Source organism: Jaculus jaculus, chromosome 9, assembly GCF_020740685.1.
Source record: "Jaculus jaculus isolate mJacJac1 chromosome 9, mJacJac1.mat.Y.cur, whole genome shotgun sequence".
In the NCBI taxonomy this organism is placed as follows: Eukaryota; Metazoa; Chordata; class Mammalia; order Rodentia; family Dipodidae; genus Jaculus; species Jaculus jaculus.
In genome coordinates, this window is record NC_059110.1 from 99,947,610 (window position 1) to 99,961,679 (window position 14,070).

The following is a 14,070-nucleotide window of genomic DNA, read 5'->3' on the forward strand; positions in this document are numbered from 1 at the left end:
TATTTATTTACTTGAGAGAGAAAGAGGTTTTATGTGGGTACTGGCGAGTTGAACCTGGGTCCTTTGGCTTTGCAGGCAAGCACCTTAATCACTAAGCTATCTCTCCAGCCAGGTCCAAGATTTTGTAATATTTTTTTACACGTGTGTGTGTGTACACTGTGCATATATGCTTTTGTATGTATGTGGGTACATGTTTATGCATGTGCATGTGGAAGCCAGGTTTATGTCAGGGGACTTCCTCAGTTATGCTAGCTGGGGCAGGGTCTTTTCTCTGTACTCTCTAGAGCTCATCTACTTTGCTAGGCTAACTAGCCAGTAAGCCACAGGTATTCTTTGTCTCTGCCTCCCCAGTGCTGGGTCTGCAGGCAGAGAACATACATTTCTAAATGGTTTAAAAATACTATTTTATGGGCACAATAATAGAGTGTTTGCCTAGTATACTGGACTCCACCCTCAGCATTAGGGACAAAAACAAACAAAAAACAATGACCTGTGAAACTTAAATGAAATTGGCATATGTGTGACCTATGGATATTTCTGGGCTACAACACAGAGTGGCTGTAACAGTCAGCTGTATGGCTTGCAAAGCTGAGGATTCCTGCCATTTAGCTGTATTTAGGTGGTTACTACTTTTGGCTTTATGAGATAGTGTCACCCCGTGTAGCCCTGGCTGGCCTAGGACTTGCTATGTAAGCCAGGCTGGACTTGATCTTGTGGTGATCCTCCTGCCTCTGCATCCCAAGTGCTGGGATTACAGGTATGTGTTGCCACGCCTGGCTGGCCCTTTGCAACAGGAGTTCTTTGACCCAGCAGTGTCCAGAGAGAAAGAGTTCGGCTTAAAGACCTGCTACCCTTTGTAAGGATGAACCCTGACAGCTTCATCCTCACCTCCCCCCACCACCCCAGCCTGCCTACAAACAGGCACGATGCTGGGCTACAGCCATCTACAAGGTAGGACTGTGCGCGCAGGAAAGGGAAGGGGTGTCCCATTCCAGTGCAATCTCCCCACACTTACCATTTTATTATTGATTTCATGGAAATGAATCTCACAGACTTTCTCCACAACATCTTCATTCTCAAAAGTGACAAAGCCAAACCCTAAAGGAAAGGGAGACAGAGAGAAGAGGGGTGAGTGCAGTTCTGGCAGGCTGGCAAGGCTGATGGATGTGGGTTTGGGGGGGGGGTCCTTTGAAGGCCTGTAGTCAGAGCAGGCTCCAGATGGAGCTGGGGGAGGGGCAGATGGATGGGGCTTGAGGTCCAGGCAGCGATTCCAATTTGTACCCAGCACCCTTCCAACAGTGAGGAAACATTCATGATTTCACTCACATGCAGCCAGCACTGTGTGGTTTACATTTGCCCTGAAGCAAACAAGAAATTTACTTGTCTGTTATTTACAAGGGTCAGAATCCAGCAGCTGTGTGTGTGTGTGTGTGGGGGGGGGCCTGGCCCGCTGGCTACAGAGAGCCTTGCGGATCACTGCGGGGCCACGCTGGCCCTTTCTGCGAGCTGCGATGGCCAAGCCCTTGGGTCAGCCTCCACACAGAGGCTGTTACGCGTCCTTTTCTTCCTGAATTACTTCCTCTAATACCTCATCAGGACATCCTGAGGCCTGGAAGAAACTATTAAAAGTTGCAGGCCTCTGTTCTGTGCGGGCATCCTTTTTCTACTGCTGCTTCAAAAGCACTGTGGATTCGGGGCAGTTTAAGACTGTCTGATGCCTGCTGTCAGCCCGTCAGCTATCCACTGTATTTACTCGGCTGGAGACCGGCTTTGCTAGACAAGCTGCACTAAAGAATTTTGGCCGACAACCGCAGCTCAGCACACTGCGTGCCTTTCTCTACCCTCCTGCCCTTCCTTTCTTCTCTTCCCACCCCCAACGGCGTTTCCAGCATGTATCCCTGTCTGTGACCCCACTTAGTAAGCACGGTTGTACCATGTGGACCCATGCACAGGTGTCCCCACCTCGCATGGAACACAGCTGCAGTGTTAGTCCTAACGTGGCACGGGACAACGGGCAGAAATGGAAATGCATTGATGGGGAGGGGGCCTGTGTTCCCTCTCTGGGCCTCACAGTTTGCACTTGCAAAAGGTGGTGCAACTGGACACCAGGTCCCAGATCAGGACTCCCAAGGCTCTCTGTTTCAGACTAAATGAATATTCATATCATTCCTCCAACCTTTGCCTGCCATAGTTATAACGCTGAAATCCTACCTTACAGTGCCCCGGTACTAGAAAGTGGACCCCATTTCTATCACACCCCTCCAAGGCTCAGGGTCCACTGCAGAGGACGTGGTGGAAAGAATGTAAGAACCGAAGGAAGAGTGGGACTGCTCACAATGCTGTCTTCAAGACACAAATGGCCTTGACACTCAACCTTACAGTTGCTGATACTACCTACACAAGGCCGGCAGAATAGAAGGGGAAAGACAATGGCATCAAAACAGAAGAGAGGCTGGTTGGAAAGACAAGGGAATCCAATGGAGGGTGGATTTGGGAAGGGACCAGGAGGGTGGTGGAAGGGAATTATCATGTCTGTATTTATGGAAGTTGTCGATAAAAGTTAAAATAAGGAAGTGGGCCCTTTGGGAGGTAACTGGTTATGGGGGAGCCCTGGTGAATGGGACTAACGCTCTTGTAAAGGGCCATGACAGGAACTCCATGGTTAAAGGTGCTTCCCTGCAAAGCCTGCTAGCCCGGGTTCAAGTGCCCAGCCACTCACACAAAGCTGGGCAGATATTCATTTTGCAACAATAAGAGACCCTGGTGCAATACATGCAAATAAGTAAAAATTTTTAAATATTTTTTAAAACGCTCATGATAACCTGCTCTTTCTCTCTCCTGCCCAGTCAGGCCACACCGAAAGGCCAGAAAGTGGGCCCTCACCAGAGCCAAGCACACCTCCACCCTGACCCCTAGCCTCTGGCACCCATGCCAACTACGGCACATTGTCTCCGCGGTGCCAGCCAAGCACCGTGTTCTTGAGAGTACAAAGGTGGACGCCGCGCAGGACGAGCGGAGCAGAGCAGCTGCGTCTGCATCATGATTAGTAGAGCCTCCTGTCAGCGAGTGAGATACAGATGTTGCCTTTCCAGGCTTCTGTCTCTGCTTTGGGTCCCAGCCACAGGAGGCAGAGAGAAGCTTTCAAGTCCCTTCTGCTCACGTCTCCATCTCCACCTCCGCATTTTATTGGGGAACACTTGGGAGGTGATACACAGAGGTCATACAGCACAGTACTAGAAGATTCCTCTGGAAAAGAAGGCCCTCTAACAACTTTTGGTAAAACAGGGTAGGGACCACCACACGAATGCAGTCAGGGTCTTCTGTAAACGCCATTTGTCACTGTGTACAAATATTGGGCCAGGATTCCCAGTAGACATAGCTTAGCCCTTCATAGACATATGAGGCAAGTGACAGGCACACTCTCAGGAGGACCTGAGCGCTTCGTGCGGGAGCTCACAGTTGCCATGTTTTCCTAGCGTCACCTGGTTCAAGGGGGGGGGGGTGCTTAGTTACCAAAGGTCAAGAAGCAGGCATGAGACCTGATGCTCGAGGTTAAGGCCTCACAGAAAGTCTCTCACCACACTGAAACCCACCGCCGCCCTCCTAAGCCCTGTCCTTGGGGAGAAAGCGGTAGAGTTTTCTGGCTCCTTCCCTCTGGGTGTCACCTGCTCTTTGGCCCTTGGCCCCATCCGTCATGGCCGAGTTAGATAAGGGCCACTTCCAGAGGTAGTGCCCAAAGCCTTTCCCTTCAGGCTTTTGAGTATTTCACCCTCACCTTCTTTCAAGCATCTGTGATTTCTCAAGGATGCTGGGCTTAGCCTCCTGGGGTGTGTTTCAGGAAACCTCCCAAACCATCCAGCTGAATTTTCCACAGCAGGGACCCGCATCTGCGCAGAGCCTGCCTGGCTCTACAGGAAGGGACGAAGACCCAGCACTACGACCCTAGCAAGGGAGGGACTATGTCACAGAGGTCACAGGAAGGACGGAGCTGGCACTGACTTGGAGGTGAGGCATCCTGGACCAAGGCAGGGCCAGCAGCCTCATTCTCGGTGGGTCCTTGTCACATAGCTGTGTGCCGAGTGAAGGACGGACTACGCCACTTCTGGGCCTCTGGGGTCTGAGTGTCATCTGAGTCCACTGGAGCGGCGGTCGGGCCCTTCCTTCCGCACTGACTGCTCCCACTTGTGCCTGGGATGGTGGTGGATATGGAGAGCAAGGCTCTTTCTTTCCTTCCTCCTCCCTCCCTCCCTCCCTCCCTCCCTCCCTCCCTTCCTTCCTTCCTTTCTTTAAGGCTCTTCTTACACAACTTGCTCTCTAGGCTTGAACGAGAACCCCTTAGGGGCAGCCTCCGCCCTGGTCAAACCTTCACCTTCCTCATATCCCTCACCTTAGCCTGCCCTTAGGTGCAGTCCTGAACCTTGGCACCTTACAAATAAAGCAAGTGAACCATGGCTTTTTTTTTGGGGGGGGGGGAAACTTACTTTTAACTAGGGTGTGTCTAGTGAGTTAAACAGAAACCCTCCAAATATGTACCTATCTCCTGAGTCTAGAATGTGGTCTTATTAAGAAAAGGGTTTTTTGCAAATGTGGTTAAGGATCTCGGCATTAGAGAGGGCTCCAGGTCCCATCCGCGGCATCTCCATAAAAGGAAGGAGACGGAGACTGACACACAGAGAAGGCCAGGCGAAGACACAAAGGGGAGCGGTACAGCCACCAGCTAAGGACCAGTCAAGCCACCAGATGCCAGAAGGGACAGGAAAACGGTCTCCTACTGCTCCGGAGGGAGCATAGTCCTGACCTCTAAAGCTGGAGAGGACCCATTCTGCTGCTTTAAGTCCCCAAATTTGTGGCCATTTATGGTGGCAGCCACGGGACACTCACACAGAGAGGTGACAGGTTTCTGCTGTCCCCAAAGGGGTGGGCCATACACACCTCAGGCTGCCGGGCCTCCAGATTCACCATCATGATGCTCTGGACACAAGGCAGGCGTGTGCGTGTGAATAAGGCTGCGCCAGCGCTAGTGAAGGCGCCACTTGCGGTGGAGCCCAACTCTTCCTTGGTCTACCATGCAGAACCCTGCTTGAAGTCCAGGCTCCCTACCATTCAGGGTCTTCTGCTGCCCCAAATCCCCACTTGGTGACACCAAATCAAGGCAGGAAGGAGGGCAGCTGTGCTAAGAGGCAGGAATTAAAACACAGGTGGCCGCAGGGGAGGCAGAGACAGGTCTCTTAGCATCATTTCAGATTCTGACTGACACTCTCCCTGAGGTCCCTTCCCTAAACCTCACAAGACTCAAAAAGCAAGTATTGCAAAAATGATTTTCCTGATTAAAGGAGAAAGCCTGGAATTCAAGCCCATGTACCCTGGTGCATGACAATTCAGTGGTGTCAAGACTCATTTGCTGTATGTTAACGATCTATATCACTTCAACATCCCTGCCTGTTTGGCCCGAATAGAGAAAACAAACTTGATTATGTCTAAAATATTTATTTATTCCATTTGGGGAAGCAAAGACGCAATGAAACACTTAATTATCAATAAGTGTTATTCCTCAACATATAATCATTTTTATCTCACAGGTGCATTATCATTTCCAATGAATTTACAACTCAGGGGTTAGCAACTGGCCCTCCCCAAATAATTTCAACTGGAGGAGTAAAGAAAGAAAATAAGATTAAGAAATTTTGGGAGGGATCGGATGGCTGAGTAGGAAAACCCCTTTTTGGCATCAAGCTGTTTTTCTTTTGAAATATAAATGTCTAAGGTGGTAAAATATGCACAACAAAAAATTAACCATTCTCATCATTTTTAAGTGACTAAAAAGGGCATGAAGATGTGAAGCCATCACCACCACCCATTGTCCAGAATCTGCTATCCCAAACTGAAACTCTGCACCCATAAACAGTTCCACTCCTTTCCCCCTTTGTCCCGGGGAACCTGTATTTTACTGTTTTCATGCTTTCACTTATTCCAGGCATCTCTCACAGCACCACATTACAGCATCCGTCCTCCTGTGTCTGCCTTAGTTCAGGCAGCATCACGTCTTCAAGGCATCTGAATAAGGTGCTGGGGGCAGATAACACACGAGCCTGGAGAAGGCTGGGGAGGCAAGGAGTCAAGATGACTACCCACCTTTTCCCAAAGGTGCAAGAAATGGCATCTCACGGGGACCCATCCAGCTGAAGCCTACAGCTAGCTGGGCGAAAGAAACACTATGATTAAACACATGCTCCTGGAAGAGCGCCTCGGTCTTATTGGTCCTCTCAACCAGGCAAAATGGGGGTCTCTGATCTGGGTTCTGCCGGGGGCACAGCCTCTGACCTGTGGTGAGTCCACAAGGACTAGTCCTCAACCAAAAACATTGTGTGAGCCCAAGCCTCACTCGTCTCCCTTAGTACAAAGGCAAGGGAGTCCCTTCCCTAGGTGCTCGGACTCACCCCGGACATTGCTCAGAACAGGGATGAACCCAGGAACTAACAGCTCAGAGGGGCGCAGAGTCAAGAGGGCTGGGGCTTGGGGGGCAGCAGGTGAGTTCGCCCACCTTCTCCTGCCACCAGCAGCATGCATGTGCCCACCTCTCCAAAACCCCTCATCCTCAACTATACCCTACACCTCTAAAGGGCTTGAGCAACCAGCAGAACTGGGACAAAGAAGGTGGGGAGAGGGTTTATCCCCAGACACAAAGGGTTTGCAAAATGGGCCTAGGTACGGTAGCGGATGACAGTGCACTTAAAAACCGAGACACCAGCATTCTCTTGAATAAAGCTATTACTGGAAACTAACAAGTAGGTTCTATTTAAAAGATAAGCATTTAACAGTCAAACCCATTCTCCCTCTTTTATTCAAATGAACAAAACTGAATATTCATTGGCATAATACAAGGTTATAAAACACATACACACACAGTGGGGGTGGGGGAGGGAGAGAGACTATGAGAATGGAAATCTGAAAACAAGATACTTCAAAATTAAGATGACCTGCTCCCAATGCCATGCACAGGAATATCCAACAGTTAGCTTACAGAGATTTTTATTTATTTATTTATTTATTTTTCTTTTCACAATTTTTATTAACATTTTCCATGATTATAAAAAATATCCCATGGTAATACCCTCCCTCCCTCCACTTTCCCCTTTGAAATTCCATTCCCTATCATATTACCTCCCTATCTCAACCTTTCTACTTACATATATACAATACCAACCTATTAAGTACCCTCCTTCCTTCCTTTCTCTTCCCTTTATGTCTCCTTTTTAACTTACTGGCCTCTGCTACTAAGTATTTTCCTTCTTACGCAGAGGCCCAATCATCTGTAGCTAGGATCCACATATGAGAGAGAACATGTGGCGCTTGGCTTTCTGGGCCTGGGTTACCTCACTTAGTATAATCCCTTCCAGGTCCATCCATTTTTCTGCCAATTTCATAACTTCATTTTTCTTTACCGCTGAGTAGAACTCCATTGTATAAATGTACCACATCTTCATTATCCACTCATCAGTTGAGGGACATCTAGGCTGGTTCCATTTCCCAGCTATTATAAATTGAGCAGCAATAAACATGGTAGAGCACGTACTTCTAAGAAAATGAGATGAGTCCTTTGGATATATGCCTAGGAGTGCTATAGCTGGGTCATATGATATCTTTAGCTGTTTTAGGAACCTCCACACTGATTTCCACAATGGTTGGACCAGATTGCATTCCCACCAGCAATGTAGAAGGGTTCTTCTTTTTACACATCCCCTCCAACATTTATGATCATTTGTTTTCATGATGGTAGCCACTCTGACAGGAGTGAGATGGAATCTCAGTGTAGTTTTAATCTGCATTTCCCTGATGACTAGTGACGTAGAACATTTTTTTGGATGCTTATATGCCATTCATATTTCTTCCTTTGAGAATGCTCTATTTAGCTCCATAGCCCATTTTTTGATTGGCTTGTTTGATTCCTTATTATTTAACTTTTTGAGTTCTTTGTATATCCTAGATATTAATCCTCTATCAGATGTATAGCTGGTGAAGATTTTTTCCCATTCTGTAGGTTGCCTCTTTGCTTTATTCACTCTGTGTCCTTTGCAGTGCAAAATCTTTGTAATTTCATGAGGTCCCAGTGATTAATCTGTGGTTTTATTGCCTGAGCAATTGGGGTTGTATTCAGAAAGTCTTTGCCAAGACCAATATGTTGAAGGGTTTCCCCTACTTTTTCCTCTAGCAGTTTCAGAGTTTCAGGTCTGATGTTAAGGTCTTTAATCCATTTGGACTTAATTCTTATGCATGGAGAGAGAGAAGAATCTATTTTCATCCTTCTACAGATATATATCCAGTTTTCCCTATACCATTTGCTGAAGAGGCTGTCTTTTCTCCAATGAGTATTTTTGGCATTTTTATCGAATATCGGGTGGCTATAGCTACCTGGACTTACATCTGGGTCCTCTATTCTGCTCCACTGATCTACATGTCTGTTTTTGTGCCAGTACCACACTGTTTTTATTACTATGGCTCTGTAGTATAGGTTAAGAGATTGTGTGTGTGTGTGTGTGACAGAGAGTGTGTGTGTGGAGAGGGTGGGAAGGCCAGGGAGGGAAAGACAAGAACAGCCTCTACCTAGCCTTAAAAATAATTTTCTTCTCTTATCATATAGGTCAATGAACGCTAACAGGCAATCACAGAGGGCCTAATGCCTGGCCTGCAGAAATCGATGCTAGGCATGACTTAACACTCTTGGTTAATGGAGTGAAAAAGTGAAGGAGAAGAACTCCTAGACTGTCAAATTTATTCTGAGTATCCCATGAGGAATTTAAGGTTTGCATATGTAAGGATACTTAGAACTCCAAACTCTGCTAATAACCCAGTGCTGGGGCAAGCAGCCACACCCACAGGCTGTTTTCAGTCTAAACATGGATCCCTTGGGCCCGGACGTGGGGAAACTTTTTAGCTTGAAAATGCTTCTCATACTTCATCCCAAAGGCAGCTCAACCACTCAGGCCCGGCCCTTCAACAAAACCAGGAGCGGAGCCCGGGAGCTGGATGGCTTTCTGAACCCACCCTATGCTCCTGGGGCAGGTTGGCTGTCCTTGGACCAGTGTTTCAAAGACGGACCTGGTGGGCATCTGGCTAGAGAGGGGAGTGGGCTGAGCCAGAGACCTGGTGGTTGGCATGCTTATCATAGACTCCACACCTCCAATTGGCCTCATGTCACTTAGGGATGCTTGGCTCCCCTCCCCTACTCTCAACCTAGAAGATTTCTAGTCCACTGCACCAGGTTATAGTGGGTTTTGAAAAGGAGCTGTCCTGTGAACCCAAATGGAGAAGGTCTGAGGCCCCGTGGGGTGGGGCATGGAGCCAGAAGAGGGGAGCAATAGAAAACACAATAGCTTAGGAGGCCAGGAGGGACTCTATAGGCCCTGGGTTTGCCCTGAGAAAAAAGACATGGTTCAGAAGAGAGATCAACTCCACAGAAATAAATCAAGCTACCCTTCCAAAAGAAACAATGTTTCTGATTATGGACTGCCAAGCGAGGTAACACTCACTGAGTAACACCTGTACGTGGTACAACCCAGTCTGCCATCAGGATGTCTGGGGGCAGTTTTGGATGTTAGGCATCGGGTAAGCGATGGGGTGACGGTGGCCTGGGTCAGCTTTCTCGTCCAGATGCTAATGTGTATTTCACTAGGGCAGGGAAAGCCATTTCCTACCAGCCAGGGACAGGACTCATGCCTGGCATTCAAACTGGTCACTTCAGGTCAGCTCCCACAGTGCATAATGTTGCTGCTGTTGTTACCTTTGCTTGCTGGGACAGAACTGCCTGGCCAAAAGCAGCTGACGGGAGGAAAGAGCTTATTTTGGCTCACAGTCTGGAGGGAAAGCTTCGCGATGGCAGGGAAAGGAGGGTCCTAGGGCCAAGGCTGGGTATCATTATGTTGTCGCAGCAGACAGAAGATAGCAGCGAGACAGCGAGCTGAGCTCTGGTAAGGGGAAGCCAGGCTATTGTTACAGCCCCAAAAACCTGCCCCAGAAACACACCTCCTCAAGCAAGGCTCCACCTCCAAACTGCCACCAGTGGAGACCAAACCACCAGAGTTGCAGAGATAAAGTTGGAGCTGGGGGTGTGGTGCAGGGATGGGTGCCTGCATATGAGAATGTGCATGCTCTTTGATTCAATTCCCAGCACTGAAAAATAAAAAACCAAAAAAGCATAAGTGGGCTGGGGACAAAGCTCGCTTGGTAGCATGCTTGCCTAGCATACAGGAAGCCCTGGGTTCAATCTCCAACACCACAGAAAATTGGGTGTGGTGGTGCATGCCTGTAATCCTAGCATTTAGGAAGTGGAGACAGGAAGAACAGGAGTTCAAAGTTATACTTGGCTACATAGCAAATTCCAGGTCAGCCTGGACTACGTGAGACCCCGTTGCAGGGGGCGGGGGGGGGGGGGAAGGAGCCTGGCATGGTGGCCCGCACTTTTTAATATATTTTATTTTTTTAAATTTATTTATTTGACACAGAAAGAGGGAGAGGGAGAGAATGGGCGCGCCAGGGCCTCTAGCCACTGCAAACGAACTCCAGACGGGTGCGCCCCCTTGTACATCTGGCTAATGTGGGTCCTTTGGCTTTGCAGGCAAACGCTTTAACTGCTAAGCCATCCCTCCAACCCCATGGCCCACGCTTTTAATCCCTGCGCTCAGGAGGCAGTGGTAGGAGGACTGCCATGAGTTCGAGGCCACCCTGAGGCTACCTAGTGAATTCCAGGTTAGTCTGAGCTAGAGTGAGACCCTTCCTTGAGAATCCAAAAAACAGGAGACGAGGAGAAGGGGTAAACCTATGTGTGGGTGAGCAGCCCTTCTTCTAGTCGGTCTTCACCACACACGTCTGGTGGAGTGGGAAGGATCGTTTCTGCTCTAGATGGAGAGCCAAGGCCTGGGTGGGACCCTAACTGCACTGCACGTTCTTCCAATCACGGTGGATGACCATTACAAACCGGTTCTACACCTTCACCCTAGAGACCCAGCGGAGCGACAGCGAGGCCGGAGGATGGGGAGGCAGGCAGGTACGGCTTGCTTGCAGATTCCGATTTCTCCAGCAGAAAGGCGGGTGAGGCACATCAAGGATTTCGGAGGTAACCAGACAAGGGGACATTCCCACAGAGAAGCAACAGAAGCATCTCCTACACTGGTCTAATGGGCGCAGGGAAAGGGACGCCTACACCGCTTTCAGATCCCAACCATCCCTGGGTGACGTGAGGCTGGGTTTTACCAAAAGGTACGCCTGGCTCTCCAGTGAGACAAACAGAGATGTGCTCATTTCTCGGTAGTATGAAGAGCCAAGAACAGGGACGGCCACCCTGACCCACACTGAACTGGGCTTAGCCTCAGCAAGGCTGCTCGGAACAAGACTTCTGAGTCAGGAGTCCAGCAGAGGCAGGGCTGGCTACCCACTCTCTCCTGTGGTTCCCGAGCAGGCGTGTGATGGATTGGGAGACAGCACTTCTCCTTCTCATGCCCTTCTTCCTCCCCTGGCATGTCCCTTTCAGGGTGGCATCGCAGTCCCTTCACCGTGGCATCCTTCATGCACCTGCTTCCTCATTTACACCAGTAGTTGGCAGCTGGTGCCTGTAAACTATAATAAAATGCCTTTCCAAAAAAAAAAAAAATGAAGGAATGTGACCAGACACGCCAGACATCATGATATTAAAGCCGTGTCAATTAATTTCTCCCCCTGCTTGATAAACGAGCCCCATTCCATCTCTTAATAATGAGGAGAGAAACAAGAAAAGTTGACACTTAGTTTAATTTATTTTCTCAACTTGCCTGGTCATATTTCTTTCTGCCTTGCAGAGCCAGCTGGGGCTGTGGGGAATTACAAGTGGCTGGCTCACAGGCAAGGCAGAGGACGGTGTGAGTCTACGTGGGCCTCCTTTATTCCCTCCCACCACTTAATCAGGAGGGGAGCAGGACTTAGCCAGCCAGCTCACACCTGCGCCTCTCCAGCCACCTTTGGGGAAGGGACTTGGGAGAGAAGGGCTGAGGATGGGAGGAGAGTGATCTCAGGTGTGTAGGAGCCGCATAACAGAAATAGGCGCTATCAGATTTCCAATCTAGTCCCATAGAACTGCACAAGCATTCCCTAAATTAATATTAAGCTTTGTGGGTGGTATGTGCCAGAAGGAAGCCAGCTTCTCAAATGGAATGGTCCTCCCCAACTCCCCACCCCCACCCCCCCGCTTTCAGCTAGAGGATGCTCTGGCCAACACCTGACCTTGAAATGTAAGGATAAACCTTATAAGAGCCAGACGCCAACCGTGGACCAATGATATTGTGAGGATTTAGTTATAAGAATTTTTTTTTCATTACAGCTGCTATAACCTCAGGGCTATGTATGAACAGTCCCAGATGATGAACCAGGTGGGGCGGGGGGCTGGCATGCTGTGCTCCTAAACCAGTTTTCTGAGGACAGTCCTGCTCTAGGATCTTCTGATGGGGGCAGAGCTGGTAAAAAGCTCTGCCTACCTCTCAGCCACATCTCTAGCTATGTGTATGTGTATGTATGTATGTATAATATACATATATAGACAAGGTCTTGCTAAGTTAACCAGGCTGACCTCGGACTGGGGAACTTCCTGTCTCAGCCTTCTGAGTAGCTGAGATCACACACCTGGGCAACCAGACCCAGCTATGAACTGGTTTGTGACCTTTGCTGTTGACCCTGGCCTTCTGGGTCTGCGAGAAAGGGGGCACATCACAGATTTCTTAAAAAAGAGCTTGAGTTAATTGGGCCTGATGGACCCGGGAAGACCCTGACTAAAACAAAATAATTTTTTTTTTAAGTTGTGACTATGGCTCAGGGTTTGCCCAGCATGTGTGAGGCCCTGGGTTCAATCCCCGGCACCACAAAGCAAACAACAAAAGAAACCATTCCCACTTGAGTGTAGAGGGCAGGCTTTGCTCCCACTACCAGGGAAACTTGGGGTCTGATCAAACACCCTGATGCAAAAGCAATAAAGTTCTCCTTGAGAATTTCAAGGGGGCACCCAAGCATGGGGAGATAGGGCTGCCTCCTTGGGTCTGTGAAAAGTACACATTGGGCAGAGAGATGTACAATGTAAGAGTTAAGAATGGAGGGGTGGGGGTCCTCTAAAGTTACTGAGGAAGGAGGAAGGAGAGGTTAGAAAGGGGGGAGAGAGGAAGACAGAAGAGAGAGATTCAGAAGGGGCAGAAGGAGCGCAGGAGCAAGACCTCCAACCAGCCCCGAATGGTTTTTCTAAGCAAAGGCTCAGCCCTGAATACTGATGGCGTGATTTGAAAGTGCCTGTGGCTGCGGGAAAAGGGTACCTCATCCCAGACTCTCGTTAACTGAGAGGGAAAAGACACCTGTGGTCCAGGCCAGACAACCCCAACCTCATTTAATTCCGAGTGCGCTCCACAGCAGCGATTCTGTGAATGACACTTGTCAGGGCCGCAGATTAGTTCGCAAACCTATTTTTTTGTGCATGGTGTTCCATCTTGGTCGGGAAAATAGTCAGTTCTTGGCGAGAGAGACACATATTACTGCTGTTAAGTGCCAATATAAACTCTGGGACGCAGTGGTAAATTCACCAAATTAAATCGCTAGACAACTGGCTGGGATCAGGACCCCGGCAGAAGGTGCCAGGGCTGCGGCGTGCGCCCAGCAGGGTGGAGGCGGCTGAGGTCGCAGCGCAGCTGTGGCGAGGGCAGGACGAACGGCTTGGAAACCTGGGGGGGCTTGGGTGGGGCTTTCCAGGCTTCTCAACCCCAGAGGCTTTCGGGGCGCAGGGGGAGATGGCGCTTGGGCGGGAAGCCCTTCTTGTATACCAGAGATGTCTGGGTAGGTGCCCGGCCACGCCTCCAGAGTGAGTTTTACACCTGCCACCTTTCCTTATAGTCATCCTCCAGCCTCATCCAGGCAGTGGGCAACCTGGGAGGCCAGGGAGGGTTTCAGCTCGTGACGCCCTCCCTGAGGCCATGCGGAAAGGCTTAGACGTCAGAGGCTGGCAGAGAGAAGCTCTAACAATGGCTGCCTGCGTGATTCCCAACAAGGCATTCAACTACTCCGACCCTC

General features: G+C 49.4%; 1 protein-coding gene across 3 annotated transcripts in view; it reads right to left on the minus strand.

Moving 5' to 3' along the window:
* Positions 1-14,070, minus strand: part of Msi2 (musashi RNA binding protein 2) — a 417,788-nt gene that overhangs the window by 78,515 nt on the left and 325,203 nt on the right. For all 3 annotated transcript variants that reach the window (XM_045158238.1, XM_045158237.1, XM_045158236.1), the window contains exon 8: positions 1,016-1,098. In XM_045158238.1, coding sequence (XP_045014173.1) covers positions 1,016-1,098 — 83 coding nt within the window. The remainder of the gene's footprint in view (positions 1-1,015; positions 1,099-14,070) is intronic.